The following is a 21,261-nucleotide window of genomic DNA, read 5'->3' as shown; positions in this document are numbered from 1 at the left end:
ATATATAAGTCTTAGATTCAACCTATTCCAAATGTACAAAGGCATTATGGTTTAAAACCTTATGAAGTATAGGGTAAGTGTATTAAATCTATGTTTCTTGCCAAGTCTGACTTAACAAGACGGTAGATTAGGGCCTTGCTGTGGTCAGCCATTTCTCTGCTGATGGCTTGTTGTGGTTGAGCTTTTTCTCGGATGATGCTGAGCTGAGCTTACACGCACGTTATTTTGGTGTCTATGGTTGCGGTCGTTGAGAAAATGCTTTTTAAAAGAACATCATTGTATGCTTTTGTAAAAACGTTTTGTTGAAAGGTTTAAAAGTTTTCAATGTTGTAATTTTGTGTTACCATATGTGCAAACCTTAATACTAAATTTAAAGGTGCAGTGAACTAGGACCACAATTTTAACCCGAGCTTTTGTTATATAAGAGGGAATCGTATTCAAGCGAACATCCTGTAAGTGTCAGACCTGAAAACGCACTTGTTACTGAAATAACAACTGTTATTGACACGAGGCTCAGCGAACGGAAGGTCCTGGAATGCACCTATCTATGACAGGTTGAACTCCGCCTCCACAGAAGAATATCAACGCCTACTTCTCGAGCCCTGCCCACTGGTTCGCGCATGACGGTACTGAACACAAGCTGCACGGAACCAGATAGAGCGAGTGTAATCATCATGCCGTTAAAGATTGCAAAATATTGTGCAGTGCCTGGTTGTGGAAGAACACAGTCGCTGCATAACCTTCCTTCGGATTCTGACAGTAGGAATGCGTGGTTGAAGTTCATTTTTAAAGACGTTCCAGCTCACGTGGGGAAAACATTGAGCGTTTGTTCACTTCATTTCAAGTCTTTGCGGAGAGACTAAAATGAAAAAGCAGTGCTGTGCCGTCAATATTGGATCCGATAGGAATGGTGCAGCAATCTTATGTGAGTAAAACATATTTGTACTATGCGTCACTATTGCTTTGTTAGAGATCGCTTGATATGCCCTGATAGTATTACCTGGGGACCTCTAGTCATTTGTAATAATTGTAATCGGCATCTCTGTGATTTGGCGGGCTCATATATCATTTTTCAAGGTTTTGTCCACCGTTTGCGAATAATGGAGGCTGTTTTGAAGTATTTTGATATTATTTATGGTGCTGGGTCATTTTGGCCGCGAGTCTACCATTTGTTTATTTATCATGAAAACTATAACATTTGAGACCTGCGATCGCGGTGATCTTCTGTCTGTTTCGCGGGTCTTAAATGCTGACATGTACGGTCATATATCACTAATCACCATACAACTATAGGCTATACAAACTATACGCAAAGCCTTGCCATCACATCCGGGAAATAAGTCTTTAAATTTTGAGTAAGTTACGTAACGTTACGTGTCTAACCAAATTCACAGAAGTCTCCAACTAAGTCAACTACTCAAGCTGCTATCCAATCATAGCAGTGGGCATTTACTTCCAAGTCTTCTATGCGGCCCGCCCTTAAAAACCGAGCGTTTCTCCAGCCGGCCTCAAAACCAGGGTAGAAAATAGCCTATTACTTATTGATTTTGATGTTTTCGAATGTAAAAAGTAGACATAAGACAATAGTATAAAAGAATAAAAACAGCCATTCACTGCACCTTTAAGCATGCATTTATTCACCCTCATGTTCAAAATCTGTATATGACACAAAAACAAGATATTTAGAGAAATGTCTCAGTGTTTTTGCGTCCATGTAATGGAAGTATTGTTTGGAGGTTTTGACCTGCTATTTAACACAAGGTAGCATCTGTCAGGAGAAAGTTCTTCCCATTTACCCATGTGTGCTGCTCTTCCCTGGTGACCCATAAATTACGATCACTGTTGCTTGAGTAGGGCGATAAGCTTTGAAACCCAGCTCTCTCCCGCCAGCATGGGGAATATAGAGTGACACGGTCACCCCAGCCATGGCCTGGCACCTTCAGACATGCTGCTGTCCAGACTCGAGCAGGACAGATGGTGCCTGACGTCATATTGACTTGAAGGTCCCTATTTTACTGTGCTGGGATAGTCATCAAACCTTCGGTTTTGTAATGTGTTTGCAGCATTCGCTGTGTCTGTTATACATTAGTTAGCGGAAATAAAGCAAGTGAACCTTGCTAGTGTGCAACGTGATGCTGTTCAGAACACTGTTGCCAAAACAGCACAATGATGCCAAGTACAAGAAATGTGTCATTTCTGTGGCAGATGCTGCGTCTCCCATTATCACCTGAGTGCTGCGAATGATAATGATGTGACACTTTTGGGAAAAGAATAAAGCCAAAAAATATTGAAGGAGCTTCTGTAGCATTTTATTTGTTTAAATGTCTTTAAATGTAGCTTTTACAGAGTACCCTAGTAAACTGTTTCTGTGAGCATGTGGAAGGTGCGTAATTCATTTCACACTGTCAGTAACGCCGACTTAACATTCTGTCAGCTCATTCATGCTTATTTAACAGCTCAAAAGCTCACACAGAGGGTTCTGTCAGAATATGTTTCAACATAATGAAAATATAACAAGCTAAATGCTGACTGAAATAGATGCGTCTCTTTTGATGTAGCTGTTTTCATTTAACTACTAACATTGACTGATTAAGTTTGATGAGCACTCTTAAGTTTTGGCTTCTGCATTCCTTTAAGGACCCCATTTAGCGCTACAAGGACTTCAATTAAAACCGATGAAGATTAATGTTGAAAGAGGCATGTGAATGCTACTGTGTTGTCATAACAGCTTGTGTGTGAATGTGGACTCCCTCCGCCCTTTATAATATGAGCAGTGGGGTGTAAAAGTTTAAGACCTTTACTTTTACTTAAAAAGGTTTGGTGTTCTACTTGAGACGTGAAGCCGCGTAGTTTTTTATACACGTGTGCAGTGATCTTTCTTTTTGAGCAAAAGATACTCCTATTGTCCTGTCCTGAAGACACATGCCTTTGGTCTCTGTCCTTCCGAAACCTTTTATAATGTCCAATTTTTCAGCAAAAGGGAAAAACACTACTATTTAAATGATAAAATATTGTGTTGTCATAGTTGACAAGCACTTTTTAATACTTTTAAATGGTTAGATTTTTGCTGAAGTCAGTGACAAACATAAAGGGTGACTAATAATAATGATTTATGGCAAAAATAAAAATCACAAAATATGGGGATACAAGGTTTCAGAAGGACAGCGATGATATTTTGCATTTTTACTAGTCAAATGCTGCTTTTTTGTGATTTTACCAAAAAAGACTGTAAAACCATTTTTGCTGCCTTAAAGTTTTAAGTACAATCAAATTGGCTTTTACAAGTAATTTTAACTTGCGGTTTTAAATTTTGGCTATTTGTACGTTTCTGTAACATACAAATAAGTTGAAACTGCTTAACTTATTTTTTAATAGTAATCTGATAAAAATTTAAGGGAGCAAAAACATTACTGTATTACAATGCACATTCTTTGTATATTAGTATTGTGACGTATTAGATCAGGGTTTCTCAACGGGGGCAGTACCTCCCCCCCAGTGGGCGTTCAGAATGTCGGGGGGCGATGGAAGCAAGATTTTTGAAAGGGGGCGTTCAGGTGTTCTTTGGGGGCGTTTGAAAGTTTGCACCAAATATCCAGGCAAGGCAAGATTAAACATTTACCTGCAAAAGATTACGATCTGCATCAGGAGCAGCAAGGGCGCAAACTGTGGGATTAATGTAGATTTGAATGTTTTTGACCGCACATGCACACACCACGTGTAGGGCTGTCACGATTATGAAATTTGATTGACGATTAATTGTCTAATAAATCATTGCGATTATGGCGATTAATTGTCTATTTTAGGGCTTTGGCGATTATGACGATTAATTGTAGGGCTGTGCCGATAAACAATATCATATCGAATCGCGATAAAATGTATTTCAAAAACGATGATAAGCTATTGGCATTTTGACTCGATATGGATTAATCGTACAGTCTAACAGAACGCAGAAATAAACGCAACAACAGTCAGTCAGCGTGCAGCTTTTATCATGCGCGTCAAACTACAAAGTCCATTTCATACTGCACTTGGCAAAGAAAACTCGACATGAGGAGGAAAACATTACTGGAAGCGGAAACGAAAGTGAAACTAACCTCGAGTTGTCATCACGCGGTTTATCAAGTGTCTTATTTTTTTTCGCAATCGCCGGTTAAACAAAACAAACTTGAGGCGCAATTGCAAGCGAGTTACTTCGAAACTCAAGCACAAACGTTTTATATCCATCGTTAACATATCTGCTAACATGAGCTGGTGCATATGAAACAAACCAGCGCTGCCCTGTACAGATTAGAGATGTAATGAAGTGAGTTTGTGTGCACATTAAAATATTGAACCTTGTATGTAAGATGCTTGCATGATTAAAGAAATGTACTACAGTTTATGTGAGTGTCTTTAAGGTTCACTGAATGCATTGAATGAAATCAGTGTTGCCAACTTTTGCAAGACAAATAAGCAACTGCAGCTCCAAAAACAAGCCCAAACAAGCCCAACATATTCATGATCATCAATGTAATTTATTATCAATTATTTATTATTAATGAACGAGCCTGGGTCATTTTAAACTGACACTACCCTGTTTGAAAAACACAAACATACATTATTTTACAAAAATTAATTGAAAATCTCTGATGTGAGCAGTATAGGCCTGGAGAGATGGAAAAGGAGAAGATATAATGACCACTTAACGTAGCTGTAACAGCCACACATTTATAATAAAGTAAAACTGAACTATATGCATTTGATTTATACTTTTTGAAATTATATTCTGCATGGATCAATACATTTATTTAATACATTAAAAATGTTTGATGTTTACCTTATAGCCTAATAAATAGGGTCATCAATCCCTACCCCTTTGCTGCACCGTGATCAGATCTGAACGTTTCGTTCATTTTCACATTTCATTCTAATCGTGACAGATGTAATACATTTAGTTTAGTTGGTAGAAAAAAAGAGGCGGTGTGTTTGAGGACAAATTACGCTATTAACACGTGCTTAGGCTTGAATAACGCTGTGTAGCCAAACGCGCAGATCTACACTTTTAACATGTTTAATGATGTACCCGGTTATAAAATGCTTTTTATCTTTAAGTGAATATTTCATCTGTTTAGTATATTTACCTCCGATTACCAAAGAGCGCCGATGATTACGTGAAGAGACCACTGTAACATTCTTGGCTTCTCTATGTTGCTTTACGTGCTTAGATCTGTTGTGTGACCTCCTGCGGCGCCGCGCAGACCAATCGGCCGTGACATCATAGTACCGCGAGAGTGATCGACAGTAGACGCTCTCTGTATGCTTTCAAATAGCTCTCGCGGTGCTGTGATGTTATGCTCTGCCGCATGTAGTACAAAAAGGCACCTTCGAGCACACAGTGTTAATGGATTGAACAAAACAGCGACCATAGATGTAAAGAAACAAAGTTGCTTGTCAGGTTCAGAACAAGCAACCATATTTTTTTAAATAAGCCCAAAACCGCAACCCGCAACAAGTGATTTTTTAACGCGACTTGACAGAAAAAGAAGCCCAAGGTCGCGTATTGAAGCGGACTTGGCAACTATGAATTAATCCCACTACTCGAGCAAGACATTATTGCAGCGTTATGTATGTGCGCAGGTGCTGAGCCAATAGCGTTCGAATGTACACAGTAACGGAGCCCTTTCATTGGTTGAATGTACTGAATGAACACTCCCTTTACTTAACGAGTCAATGAGTAAAATGAGACTGAATGAACTGGTACATGTTGTTTATGGCCTAATATCCTCTGTGTTGCAACAGTGCATTAATTTAATTGAATTTTAACTGGTTAAAGGTTAACTTTGTTAATAAACTGTATTTAAAATAGATTTTTTAAATACAGTTTTTAAATTAAATATATATCGAAATAAATATCGTTATCGATCATATATAAAAAAAACTATCGAGTTTACTTTTTTGCCATATCGCCCAGCCTAATTAATTGTCTGTTTTTGAGCTTTGACATTTAATTCTCATTCATTTTTGATTCAGCGATTGAAAGACCATATTGTTCTGAATACAAGACTGTTTTTTTCTTGGAAATACATGGAAAAAATTGGGTCATCATATATTTAAGGTTTAGGCTTTTACCTGTCAATAATACAACCACCAAATACTTGTAAATGAAGTAAATTGATCAGGTGTGAATTGAAGCCACCATTAAAATACTATCAGTCATAGAAAAGCTTCTAGTCTGTTTTTTTCTCACTTGCAAGACTACAGTAAAATTTTACTTGTGTGTTAATGAAATTTTGGTAGACTGGTTTTCACACTGAGATTTGCTTAAATAACATTAAATTGTACTGCAGGTAATTTGTATATGTTTTAGTTTTTTTTTTTTAAGTGATTCTGTTGTGGTGGTACATTTTACAATTATTACCATGCTTTAGTAACAATATATACACTAAAATATGCAATATGCAGATGCACTACAGCTCCCCCTAGTGTCTTCTATAGAGATGTGCGATAATTGCGATGATCTGAAATCATCGCGATGAGGTCAAACAATCGCGATGAGACGATTATTTAATAATCGTGACAGCCCTAACCACGTGATCACCACCGCGCGGTGAGCGCACAGTGCTCGTGACTTGCACCCAAAATCCTGCCTCTTCGCCCTGGACACAGCTCTTCGCGGCAGCCGCCTGGGCTTTAACCAATTATTTAAAAACATATCAATAAGTTCTTATTTCACCCCGAGATGCGAGCACCACCTTGACTGTACAAAACGTTTGGACCGCTACAAGAAAATGTGACAGCTGAGTCCTCGCCACATCGCGTGTGAAAAAACACTTCGAACAGTCCACTAAAAGGCCACGGAGAGTCGAAGAAATTAAATAGGTAATATTTATTTTTTGGTAGAACACGAATAAAGGCTATTCGCTAGAACTATTAGCTGTTCTGAAACATTCTGAAATCCAAACAGTGATTACAGCGAGTGCGAACACAAAATGGCATTCTCCATTACTGTATGCAGTTCGTCCTGTATAGGCTACATTCACATTAGAGAGGTGTATAAATGTGCTGTTAGTAATGTATGTGTTTGGACAAGCATTGCGCCGATTTATGTTTCTGCTGGGTGTTTGACAACCTCATGTAGGATGTTGAAAGGCTTAATTTTCCCAGAGCAATGCAAGTTTTTAAAAGTAATGTGTTATAGAACTTTACCACAAGTCATCCGTGAACAGAAAATGTGCATGTGACATCTTGAGTTGTGCAGACCGATCGGCATTCAATATCTACATTGTAATAAATGTTTATTCTTGTAAGAAGATTGTATTGTTTTCATTTGCCTAATTATGAACACAAATTAATAACGACAAACATTGTATTATACCTCTGATGGAAGCACACACATTTAGGCCTATAAACTTACACACAATTACACACCTAAGTGAGGTGAATATAAGTAGCTTTTTAGGTTTTATTATGCATTTAGGAGAGTATTGAAACTAAGTTCAAACATTCTATTTCACATCGTTTTTACTCCTTGGGAAAGTATGGTAATATTCCAACTGGCCAATCAAATCTGTTATTTGACTTTCAGTGACATGCTTTTTATTTATTTTTATTCTCAACAAATATACATTTATTGAGATTACCGATTATCCCAATTCAGTGACATGCGTTTTAAATTATATTTTAATAACAAATAATGTATTATTGTTGTTATTATTATTATGAAGACATTTTGCCCATTATTTTTGTGGGGGGCGGTAAGGCACCTGGAAAATGGATAGGGGGGCGCTGGCCCAAAAAAGGTTGAGAACCACTGTATTAGATGATAATATCATAGTAATGACTGTTATTATTCATAGGCTTTTATTGACAATAAGAGAAATGGAACAGGAATCCATGGACAGATAGAAAGCTGAAAGCAAACCCACATTTCCCACTTGAGCACCACAGCTCTGCGTGCTGGCTTTACAGACTTTGTGAAGTGGTTTCTGTTTCCAGTTGAGTTTCAGATGGAGCTCTTTTTTGGCCCTTGTTCCATTTTGCACCCTTGTGACCTGCATTCTGCAATCATATAAAATTAAACATTTCTCTTTAATGTTTTCTGCTGTTAAAATCATGTGGATCTAAATTTTGTTTTGATGCCATCCAGAGTGATCATTTCTGTATCACACAAATAAGCCTCTGTGTGATACTCTTATAGTGTTTATCTTCTGTGATGGGTCATGTTGTTGAGTGCCTCACTTACACAGACCAATAAAATAAGATTATTTACCCCCTCAAAAGTGAAGCAGTACAGAGCCTGTAGAGATGAAGATAAATGGTCTGGTGGTGGTTTCAGATAACAGAGAGCTACTTGATCAGACTGTCAGATTTTACTGCCCATCACTCTAACGCACCTCTTTCGCACATAAAACGGAAACTCATGGTTTATACAGCGGACATCTATTCTAAAGTCTAGACATGTAAGAGAGAGGAAATTGACCCGCAAACCTAAACTCACTCTGTAGAGCGATATAAAGTGTTCACTTTTGAGGTTTTGTAATGGCTTTGATGCTGCTAATGTTGGCCGTGAGAAGGCTCTTTAGGTTTAAGAAAAGAGTTTCATGATAGGTGAAACATTTTTGCTTTGTCACGTAGTCATATTGGTTTTGGGGGTTCATGTTCCGCCTCCCCATCGTGAGTAAAAGCATCATCAGTTCTGCCTGTCGCTCTGAAACCAAATACTCAGCAATATTATACACGGCCAGCCATCACCCTGTGACATATTTGAAAAATAAACCAAACAAAGCCCTTTTCATAAAAGCTGGAGTTACCTTCCTCCATGTTGGTGCCAGTGAAGATTCTTGTGAGAATGGGCCAAATGTAGGTGTTTAATTGGGGCTCATATGAACAGTGTCCCGAGTGATAAAGGAAAGTCAGGTGACCCAATCTGATCTAGATCAGTAGCAGTGTGTATTTTAGCAGAGGAACTATCACATTCATACTTTAGTTCCCTATATTACAGCTTGCCACAGATATTTGATTGTTATCAGGTTCATATTAAATTTCACTGTCTTTTTGCTTTTCCTCTTAAGTTGATAAAACAACGCTATGAAGCGGTGCAAATATGCCAACCTTACATTTTACCTTTACAAACAAGTACAGTGATGGTCATACATGGAAATACCACAGTACTCCATGATTACTAAAGCAACATCGTACTTGGTTGTACCATGTCGATTATATTTGTGTTATTGCAATATCATCAACAAATGATGTAGCATTTTACAAACATGAACACCCTATGCATGTTTTTGCTTTAAATCAACATGAATTCCTGTTTACAACCCATTTGACTTGCCTTGTGTATGAAATTTCTGTGCAACTGGGAAATTATATTACAGTACATAACGTCATATTTCGTTTTAATGTTACGGTTTATTACTTGCACTGAATTTTATAGTCTTTTCAGCTGGCATATTCTTGTGGTGCTCCTTAGGGAATCTTCTTTTGTGGATGGGTACAGGTTCAGTTGCACTGGTCTGCCTGCAGACTTGCCTTGCTCCTGCTGAGCATGGATTGCTTCGGAATATTTTTAGGAGTTTGCTTTTGAATAATGAATCACCTGCAGACTTGGACAGCAGGGACTGCATTCTAAACATACACACACGCACGCACACGCACACACATACACACAAGAGTCTTTGACAGGGGAGAGGGAGTTTAGCTCTTCCAGCTGTGAAGGACTCCTTAATCTATGATGTGATTTATATCAGAATGTGACCTGAATATAATTAGGCGTCTTTGATAAATGGGTGTAGTTACAGTAGCACTGATTATCGTGTACATCTATGTTACCTCTAAGATATGTAGTGTAGTCGTGTTTGTCTGCAGCAAATGTCTGTTTTAGCCTAAATTCTTCAAGAATCAGAAGAGCGGAGTGATGGACATGCAACTCAGATTTTGTTTTGTTTTGTTTATGTGCCATTTACGGGCAGAGTAATCAAAGATACATTATACCGCAATAATTCAGTGAAAAATAATAAATGGCACATCCAAGTTGTACAGAAAGCACACAGAAAATTGTGGAAATGTAAAAACTTTAAAGTATAATAAGTGTGTATCCTTAATTTTTGCTTAAAGGAACAGTTGACACAACAACGAAAACTCACTCTCAAGTTCTTTTGAATCTGTATAAATTTCTTTGTTCTGTTGAACACAAAAGAAGATATTTTGAAGAATGTAGGAAAGCAAATGTTTCCTACTATGGTAGTCAATGATGGCCAAGAACTGTTTGGTTACAAGCATTATTCCAAATATCTTTCTCTGTGTTCATCAGGACAAAGACAGTTTTACAGATATGTAACAACTCGAGGGTGAGTAAATGATAACAGAATTTGTATATTTGTGTAAACTGTCCATTTAATTTGCTTAAAGTCAGCCAATCAGATTAGTGCTTATTGGAGTGAGAAAGTGTCAATTGAAAGTGAAAGTGACCTATTTGTCAGGTATGGTGACCCACGAGTCCGACTCTCTGACCATTAGGCCACGACTGCCCCAATTGTGGGTGTATCTTAAGATGAATCTACATGTAAAACATATCTCTCTCTTTTCCCTCTGTGTGATCAGGCCCTGGATGTGGACCGCAGTGTTCTGTACAAGATGAAGAAGTCAGTTAAGGCCATTTACACCTCTGGTCTGGGTAAGTGTTCTCAGCCTCTTCACTGACATGAAGTGTGATTCGATTACAGTTTTTAAGTCACATCACTACATCTATCTGACACAAACTGCACTCCGTTTTGATAGCTATCACTTTATGATGTATGATATTTTGAAAACAACACTGAAAGTAGTGCTGTGTATTGGCAAGTGCCTCCCGATACGATACATATCACGATAGATGGGGTCACGATACAATATATTGCGATGTTTTTCGATACGATACAAATTTGCGATATATTGCAATACTTTAAATAGAAAATGTAAAAAGTAGAGCTAGAAATACAACATGCTGTGCACCAGCGGGGGTTTTCTGTAAGGATAAGTGTAAAAATATCCCTTACCTCTGCAGAGTGGCCATGATGTGCGATGCATGGACCTTTAGATCAGAGGTTTGGGTTCTCAAACTGTGGATTGCGCCCCTCTAGTGGGTAGCACAGGGGAATAAGGTGGCTCACGCAAGTCACTTGGCTGTTGTGGTGCATTACAGTTAAAACACTGAAGATGGGCAGAATAAAACCCCTGGTTCATCCGTGCTGTAAATGTGCTGGTGTCACATCCGTGAAAGCACAATAAATGTCATTGTTACTTTTCTAAATAAACTTTTTGTCTAATGCACTGCAGTAGCCAAGTGACTTGTGTCATGACTTGCGAAGCCTACAAACAGCATTATTTTATATAACTCATTACTCCATGACTTATTTTGACAACCAGAGCACACCCCCACATCAGCTCTGAGAGCGCCAAGCGTTCTTATATTTTTCGCCATGCTCGCTTCCACCTAATTTTGGCCGTATGTATATGACATGATTTAAAAAAAAAAAATCAATAGTAGAGGTATCACTATCACACGAAAAAAAAAATATTGCGATAGTTACATGTATCGATATTTTTGCACAGCCCTAACTTAAAGAGATTTGTGAGAAAATTTGGTGATTCAATTTTAGAATTAGAGATGTTGTTTCCATTGCATTCCTTAGTGAAATTTAGACTGGAATTTGCAGAGTAGAATGGTTGATACTTCCTTTGATGGTTTAACATTTGGTTTATTAGAACTCGATTCCCTTTACACTCTTTTAACTAGAGATGGGTTAAGATGGTCTATTGGTAGAGTATTTGTTACTGTTAGGGGTTGTTTTATACATACTGAACGCTCTGTGCTCTTCAGAGCACAGCTTTCATGAAATTTTTTACTAACTTTAACGATGAACTTTAAAGATGCAGTCGGTAATTTTTGTTTGAATAGCGCCATCTCTGTTTAAAACATAAAATTGCAGGTTTCTTTAAACAATTATCATTATTCATGTTGACTATAGTCCACTTCAGAAGACGTAATCAAAGCTGATCCAGAAGTACTTTTTTTCAGTTTTTTAACACAACACAAACGTTTGAACTATATTAGGGCTGAAACGATTCCTCGAGTAACTCGAGTAATTCGAATACAAAAAATCATCGAGGCAATTTTTGTTGCCTCGAAGCCTCGTTTAATCCATTTAACTTCGCTGCGTTACGCTGCGTTTCCCCACAGACCGTTATTACTGACGCACAGCCCGCTAAACTCTATTCATGTTACAGGGCTCTCAAGTCTCACTCATTCACCGCAAGACACACGCACTTTAGTCTGTTCACATGCTCACACGTGTCTCTCATGCTGATAAATAACTGATAGGTTATTGAAATGGTGAACTGCTATTTTACTTAGTTTTAGTCTATTTTGTGAGTGAAACTTGTTTTCCGGCTGCATTGAGTCCATAAAACTAGATGCGGACTTGTGGACGCCGAATCCTGTTATTTACACATGCCATCTGTCTGTTCTGCGTGTCTGAGTGAATGAACTGCACAGTTTAACGTGCTACACGCGTGATGCTCATGAATTTGTCTGCGTATGTACTGTGTGAGGACATGAACACATGAACTTCATCTCCAGAGTTGCTCTGAGGGTTTATTTCAAAACATTTTACTGAGTGAAGCTAACACACTAAAAAATAAGCGTCTTCCGACGACCTGCCAGAATAAAAGTCCGGTTAACTCTGTATTTTTATGTGGACAAATATATTACTATTTAATAGTAAAAAAAGAAACTAAAACTAATTTAGATAAACTAAATGCATCATGCATAAGCTGAAGTTAGTTGTTTATCTTTGAAATTATTCTTTCTATTTTTATTAATGCTTCATATGTATACATTTGTATTAGGCCTATATTGCATTTTGAATGTAATATGGCAATGGAATGTACTAAATGGGTTTAGTTTTCACAGATATTAATGTATGCAATTTCAGCAATAAATGTTAATTTTTCTAAAAAGGAAACAAATTATTTGTTCATTTTTAGAGACCTGTCTTATTTTCTCTTGTATATTTATTTTTGCTCTTTAATAAAGAAAAAGTACTTATTATCCGAATACCCGATTAATCGATGGAAAATCAGTAGAATACTCGATTACTAAAATAATCGATAGCTGCAGCCCTAAACTAAATACAACCAACAGAACAACTGAATCAAATGATTAAACAAATATTTTTAGGATTCAACTATATATGTATGGTTTAAAAAACAATAATAATAAATAAATAAAAACCTGGAATTGCTTCTGGACAAGATTTTACATCTATTAGTCTAGCAGTGTTGATTGGGATTTTGGACCAATGAGATGTCACTGTGGGCGGGGCTAGTAACCAATCAACATCTTGCTTTACTCTTTTTGTTGCCACTGGAGTTAAAGCCACTTTATTATGCGATTGTCTGGTTAGGATGCAGTTCTTATCTTTTTTGTTGATCCAGTAGGCAAGACCACGTTCCTTGAGTTGAACGCTTTGGAGTGATTCTAGATTGAATGGCTCCAGTTATCGGCCTGCACTGGAGAACTGTTCTTTGTACCGGCTGCCGGTACTAAGCTTGAGCAGCTCTCCATTGTGCCGCCTGCTTTGGCTATGAAAACACTGCTCATTCAGAGACTGAATTTGTTTCAACTGCAAGCGGAGGCCCGGCCGAGAACACAGGGGCGAGCTCTGCTGATCCGGACATTTCCAGGAACACTGCTGGCTCTGTTCAGGCTGGACAGCTGTCTCCCACACCCCAGGGGACAGCTGTGTCGGGACACACCCTTTGTGTCTATCTGTGTGCGTTTCTCGCCCGAATACATGCTGATGGGGTTTCTAGTGTTGCGTCTGTTATTGTTTCCAGTTTGGGGGCTTGTCCTGTAAGCATGTCATGCGTGAAGCAATTATTATTTTTTGGGTTATTTGCATGTTACTGGTCCACACATCTTTGACTTGAATTGTTGTATTTGCATTGGGACACAATTTGCATAACAGACACAGTTTAACAGTTAGTGTAGTTTTGAATAGCTGCTTTTTGTATTGTCTGTTTGTCATTTCTCTGCAAAAATAAGTGTAGGTAAACTGTAGGACTTCCCAAAAAAAGTAAATACTGTGCATTGTTTATTGGAGCATCTTGACTGTCAACTTCTGCCATTTTCCTCAAGCGGAAAACAGTGAGAGATTGCTAGCAAAAAAGGCATCTGGGCAATTCCAGTGTTATGAATGTGATATTCTGAGTCAAAACTTGAAATATTAATGCTCGGAGAATGTATTTATTACCAATATATTGAACCATGTGTTTATATTTTACTAAACCCCTGATGATAGAATCCAGACATCAGTAAAATATCAGGTCATGTACAAGTTTTCAATTTTAAAAGTGAGAAAAATTCATGCGATATGGATGTAACAAAAATGGACGCATTTTTGCCAAGATTCTTTTTAGGATTTCTGTGAATTAAAATTTACAAACCAGAAGCAATAATACCCAACAAAGGGAGATGGGATGGCTCTTAATAGACCATAAAATAGTTATTTTATTATAATTTCCATGTGCCCATTTATGAGGAATATAAACCATTATAGATGTGACAATTTACTTACCTGACTGACTATGGAAAACTATGCCTAAAAAAATTGCTTTAAAAACTTTGAGACTTCAATGGGTATTTAAACCACCAAATATCTACATCTGACTTATCAGTATGGTGAAAACCATAGGCAAAAACCTTTATCTAATCTTAAGGTTAACATTTTCATGGAATTGCCCATATGCATTTTTTTTTATATTTAAGTTTTAGGAAGTATTAAAATTGATGCTCTAGATGGTCAAGTACACTTTTAGTACACTAGCTAGAACACAACTCCTTTTACATCAGCTAAAAGTGTTATTTTGTAAATAGTTGAATTAGAAAAGCCTTATTACATAAGCCTTGATAGCAGCTTAATGTTCTCCCACAGTAATAGAAATTCTCTGCTTACAGGCCGGTGACCCTGGGTGAAACTTTGATTAATTTCTCGGCTCTTAACCGCTATCAGCGAGAAACAGGGACATCTGCTCTTAGCTGGTTTTAGACAGCCCGGGCAGTAAATCTCTCACGGGTGACATGAGAGACAGACCTCCTCATCAGAGGGCTCTCAACTGTGGTAAACTGATGTTTTTCAACAGCTCTGCTCTGCAGATATAAAGTCTTCTTCACGGCTGGAGAAAACAGTAACGGTGTGTTATAATCACTGCTGTGATTTCTACCTCTCTTCACATTAACACCTATCTGTTATCATTACTTCAGTAGATTCAGCAGTGAACACTGGCACAATGAATAACAATCTTATGTGTAAGAATATAAATCATCATCTAAGCTACTGATTTTCAGGCAGGCCTTAAAGAAATAGTTGACCAAAAAATGTAAATTCAACATTTATGTACTCACCTTCGAGTTATTTCAAACCTGTATGACTTTATTTCTTCATTGGTAATCAAACAACATTGGCCCCCATTGACTTCCATTGTATGGACACAAAACATTTCTCAAAATATATAAAAATGCGCTTCATACCATCTCATTTACTCTGGGCCTTTTACTGAGTAAGCGGCCAGTGCCTCTTCCAGCAAGGTCAGGGAGATTAACTTTCACTTGTGACACAACAGATCTTTCTCACTTCAGCAAAAGAAACAAGCACTTCTGTCTGACAGTGCTGGGTTATTTATGCATAGTGCTCTGTGTCTGACAGCGTGCTGCTGGCTGCAGAGAAAAACAGAATTGGATGGAAGCTGTTACGTGTATAAGGTCCCTGTACAGTTTACTGCATCAATGATCCATACGTTTGTATACAGTGTATGTACTGGGTATGCTATATCATAAATTTGAATTATTATATAAGAATGTTGGTAACTGAACAAAGGCGGTACCCATCATTCTTCAAAACATCTTCCTTTTGTGTTCTGAAGAAGAAAGAAAGTCATACAAGTTTGAAATGACAAGAGGACGAGTAAATGATTACAGAATTTTCATTTTTGGGTGAATTATCCTTTTTAAAGTTAAGTGTGACCATAGCATTAAACTTTCAGAATGTAAAACTCTACACCCTGCATGGGTATCGACCTGATATGATATTACTTGCATACCCGGTATATATAGAAGTCAATAGAATGGAAGCCTAGTGTGATGGTCTCTAGTGTGAGCAAGTCAAAAGAGTCTAGTTATTTTGTAACATAGGGATGCCACAATTCTCAATATAATATTGAACCGTTCGGTACGACCTCCACGGTTCAATATGTGTAAGTGAATTGCGGTTTTGCGTTTAAATGATTTCCGTGCGCTTTATTACACTCTGAACTGGCTCTGTCTGTGTTTGTCTGTATGTCTGTGCGCTGAGATAGATAAACTCATCCCCACGAGTAATATCTAATAGCGAGTGGTGGTCGGGCGGTGAAGTATAATGCTGAAGAACAGACGTGAGCTGGCTTTATTGTACGCCCGTTGTACTAAAGTGATAATGTCTGAATTTGGCACATCAAGAATGTATTTTTACACTGCATACGAAAGCATCACGTTCACGTTGCTCTCACCCAGCACATGCAGAAAGAGCGTCTACAGCACCATGCTAAAGTCCATTTAATGAAAGTCATGCCACTCGGCGGCGTTTCTGACAACTATTTACGTCATAGCAAGAGCGCCTCCAAGCAGCTATTTAGTAGGGATGCACCGATACCATTTTTTAAAGGCCGAGTACGAGTACCGATATTTTTTCTGGTACTCGCCGATACCGATACCTATAACCGATGCCTGTATAATGTATAATAATGTTAATAAACCAGTATCTTACTGGTACATTTTCTTTTTTTCTACTTAAATTTAAGTACTATTTTTTAATCAAGTTCTATTTTTTATGATAAGTAGCACAATTTTACTAGCACATTTACTTCAGTTTACTAAAGTAAACAATATACTCTGTGGTCAAATTATAAAACATTTAAGGGGGGTGGTGTGGTAAAATGTGAGGTGTATTATAACTTGTTCAAGTCAACCGGATTTTTATTTTGACGGGACGCCGCAAAGAGCATTTGTTTAAGTTAACCAGACTTTTATTTTGACGGATCGCCGCAAATGGTGTTTGTTATGTGTTCGTGTCCTCGTGCAGTGAAACGCTGGCGCTGAAAACTCCACAAGCACAATGCGTTCAGTACACGCAACCGCACCACTCTTTCACACACGGTATCGTAAAACAAGCAGAATACATATTTAAACAGTATCTGAATATTTCGTTAACTGTTCAGCGCTAATTTCTTGTTAGGAAATGCCTGGATTCCTCGATTCCGTCCGCGTTTTCCGCATTGCGGAAATCATAGGGCTCTATGTATGTCACGTGAGGTATCGGTCTTTGGTATCGGTGTGTCATTACGAGTACGAGTACATGAGCTTGGTATCGGCCACTATTTAGCATTGCATTTCTTCCAATTTATTGCAATGGCGCACCATGTTAATATATTATCTTTGGCCTTTCCCATTGAGCGCTTGTGTTTGCAGTGTTACGCGCACCGCACGTTTACTTCCATTACAGCAATCGCAAGTTTTGCATTACTTTATTTTAAATGTGAAAATCTTTACATTTATTCAATACACCAGGAATTTGTACAGGCTTGCTTAAAGATAATAAAATAAGGCAAGTAAAATAAAGAGAATTTCAGTAAAATGTTTTTTTTGTTAATTGTTTTAACTTTTTACTGTTCCTTTCACATAAGCATAGAACAATGAAAAATCTCATACATTCATTCCATGTTCACACTCTCAAGCGTCAGCATATCTATATCATCATTGCCAAATTTCTTCCACCCTTCCAATGGTCATAACAACAAGCATGAGTGCTACATCTGGATCTGAATAAACTCCAGAAATAGATTGTGGTTTACGAGGGGGGATTTTTCCTTACAATAACCCCATGAATCAGGTGAATATACACAGGTATTTAAAATGACTAAAGCATTACTCACCTGGACCAGCCTCCTACACTACATTCTCATCTCACAACCGTGTCTGTGGTCACAGGGCGGCCTGTTGACACCGCATAATAATCTCAGGTAGATACAGGTCATGAGAGCACTTCGTACACTATTTCTGGAAGTTTGTATAGCAAGTCTTTATGACCTTACACACCTTATATGCATCTAATAGAAGGTTTGCTGTTAATTTACTCACCCTCAGGCCATCCAAGATATGGGTGATGTAATGTCTACTACATTTTGGATGACCTGGGGGTGAATAAATTAAAAGCAAGTTTTCATTTTTTGATGAACTAACCCTTTAACGGTTAATATTCATTTACATACCATAGATGAGAAGAGCATTGAGTCGAGTTTCCTCAACAGTTTGTCATTCAGAAGGTCACAAAAGGGCAAACCACCGTCAAGGATTGAGTTACTGTGAAGTCGTAAGCAGCTCAAAGGCATCGTTTTACTGTTGCAGATGACTGGAAGATGTGGAGAGTAGCAGAAACCAAGACAGTGCTGTTTGAAGGCCAAACAAAGTTTGTGTTGAGGTTATACACACCACCTGGCCTGAAGATTTATTGTCATAACATTAGTGGCGACATCAGCTGGAAACTGGTCTTTGTGTGAAGACCCCTGCGGTGAATGTCAAACCATGTGGAGACCACAAGATCTGCTGTAATGTTCAGAGTCTCAAGTGGACTTCAGAAACCTGCTGAGTTTGCTATTTCACCTGTTGAATTGCATGTTGTTTTGCCTAAATGATCAGTAGATCAGTGGCTTAAGGACCAAGGGTTTTCCTATGGGTCTTTGAAATAATAAATATTTCACACCAAGGGTTAATTGAGACACAACTTGTATAGATCTATGAATGCCAGTTCCTGTTCTAATAAGTGAGGTACTGAAGCATGACCCTAGCAATGCTAAGGTCATAGGTTAAAATCCTAGCGAATGCACATATACATGTTTAAGCAACACTTTGTAGTTTTTTGACCTCAAAATAATGCCTCTAAGATTATTTCAGTGGTAGAACAACAACTCTTAACCAGACGAAATCTTCTGCCGCTGCTACCTGAGCACCCTCATAGCGGCAACAACCACACTCTGCAAGTTCTGTGTTCGGGTCAGTACACACAGCCCCGCCCATCCCCTGCCTGTGAATGGTTTCCAAACAACGTTTCTGCATTTGTCGGTTCCATCAGCTTAGTAAACAAATTCATGTGTATTGCACATTTCAAAGTAGAATAACTGGCTAAAGCATTGTTTTTTGGACAAACCAATAGCATGTTTCCTAAATGTCTACGAACATATTAAGGTATTGTTTTGATTTAATTCAGTAAAATTATTACAGACAGCACCTTTAATATCTTTGGTAAAACTTAGCCGACTAGCTTAGCATTCTGATAGCCGATTAGCCTGCTAACTTAGGATAAACCTTACACAAGTTACATTACACTGCGTAGCACGGCGATGTGCTGTCAGACATTACCCTAACTGAACCTTGCATGACAATGCATGAGTTAGAAATGATAGATAGTGCACTTCCTGTCCGTTTGTCCCCTTCCTATCTAGACACAATGCGTCACTTAAACAGATTTACCTGAGAAATAATGACTGGCCTCGTGTATTATTCATTAGAGGACATTGACTTATTAAATATATTGTAAAAGAGAAAGGCTATTCTTTTTTGAGGACATTGTGCTAAGAATGCCTGATAACGGTAACCAGTTTGTGTGAGGAAGGTCACACACAAGGGAGCTTTGAAGGAGCTTCAGGTGGTAATTGCAAACAGGCCACATTGGTTTGCTTTGTGCTCTGACAAGCGTCTTGACACTTTACAGCATGTTCGTACTTGTAAATTTCACATTTTCCCTGAAGACAAGCTGCAGGGAGTTTTGCGACATCAGTGTGTGACGGCAGCATAACCAGCGAATTACATGCTTTCTTGTTTTTGCAAGATTGTGCTTTATCCCGGGAGAGAAAGACATCTGGTAATTTGATGGAATGAAGAGGAAGCTTTGGATTTTTGGCTTGTTTACATTTCCATCAGGCCATATCAGGATCTTTTTTTTGTCATCACACAGTAACAATGGACAGAGTGGAACAGTCTCCCTAAAACAATAAATAGGGATATGTGGATATGTGAAGCTGTGTGATTAGATGGAGTGTGCATGATAATCCTGGAACACAGGACAACAAAAAAGCCAAGAGGAGGAAAGAATCATAAGATGAAAGCCAAACACTGATACTATGAGAATGAGGATTTTTTTGGTCATATAATTGTAGTTGCATACAGTAAACATGTCAAAAACATCCAAAATTGATCAGTAACTTATAATGATGACGTGTACACTCCAGTTTCGCCTTTATGCAGCATTTCTGCATGTATTGTGGCAATTCCAGTCCAGTGTCTGTTGCATTTCAATTAAAACAAACCTCAGGAGTGACAAAGTCATCCAACAGCTAATAACTGAATTTAACTGATCCTAAACTACATGTAAACACTTTAGTACTTGTTTAAACATGCATATGAACTTGTTTTCTTTACAGCATTCAGGATCTGAAATATTTTAGTTCCGAGTTTGGGAGAAATGTTGTCACTAGTTTACAAAATGAAACTGTACTGACATTTTACTTAAACATGTACCTATATAAATATATAAATAGTATAAATAGTAAATTCAGAAAAGCTAAAAATAATATAGGAATATATGGTATATTTTAAGTAATATATGTATTTGTGTTATAATATAATATTTGTATAGTTAAAATAGACCAGATCAACTAGTTCATGTAAAATATTGTATTTAACTTGTTTATTTTTATGAATGTCATAAATTGACTAATCGGTTTAAATGACCACATTCTAGTCCATTTAAAATTGATATGTATAAATTGTATATCGCATGACACTTCTGTCTGTTTTCAGCTCACGTCGAGAATGAGGAACAGTACACACAAGCGCTTGAGAAGTTTGGAGAGAACTGCGTGTACAGAGATGACCCTGATCTGGGATCAGCCTTCCTCAAGTTCTCAGTCTTCACTAAGGAGCTTACAGCCCTCTTCAAGAACCTGGTGAGGACATGAATGATTGTATGTGTCAGTTCTGTGAGCCGCAAATGCGTTTCAAACGGCTTCTGTCCAAGCTGTTAATGTGCTAAGACCCCTGGATCCAAAATCTGATCCTCAGTCATCGCTCCACAGGGTGGATCAGCTTTCATGAATGTGCCTTAGCAGTTGCAGGTTTTCCGCTTCATAAACTTAAGCTGAACGTTTCCA

The 21,261-nt window shown here is 38.0% G+C and overlaps 1 protein-coding gene across 6 annotated transcripts in view; it reads left to right on the top strand.

Annotated features, from left to right (window-relative positions):
- Positions 1-21,261, top strand: part of asap2a (ArfGAP with SH3 domain, ankyrin repeat and PH domain 2a) — a 62,374-nt gene that overhangs the window by 15,042 nt on the left and 26,071 nt on the right. For all 6 annotated transcript variants that reach the window (XM_057343988.1, XM_057343985.1, XM_057343990.1 and 3 more), the window contains exons 2-3: positions 10,585-10,657; positions 20,912-21,057. In XM_057343988.1, coding sequence (XP_057199971.1) covers positions 10,585-10,657; positions 20,912-21,057 — 219 coding nt within the window. The remainder of the gene's footprint in view (positions 1-10,584; positions 10,658-20,911; positions 21,058-21,261) is intronic.

The sequence above is a fragment of the Triplophysa rosa genome, linkage group LG10, assembly GCF_024868665.1.
Source record: "Triplophysa rosa linkage group LG10, Trosa_1v2, whole genome shotgun sequence".
NCBI lineage: Eukaryota > Metazoa > Chordata > Actinopteri > Cypriniformes > Nemacheilidae > Triplophysa > Triplophysa rosa.
The sequence above is the reverse complement of the archived record's forward strand: the minus strand, read 5'-3'. Positions and strand labels throughout refer to the sequence as shown.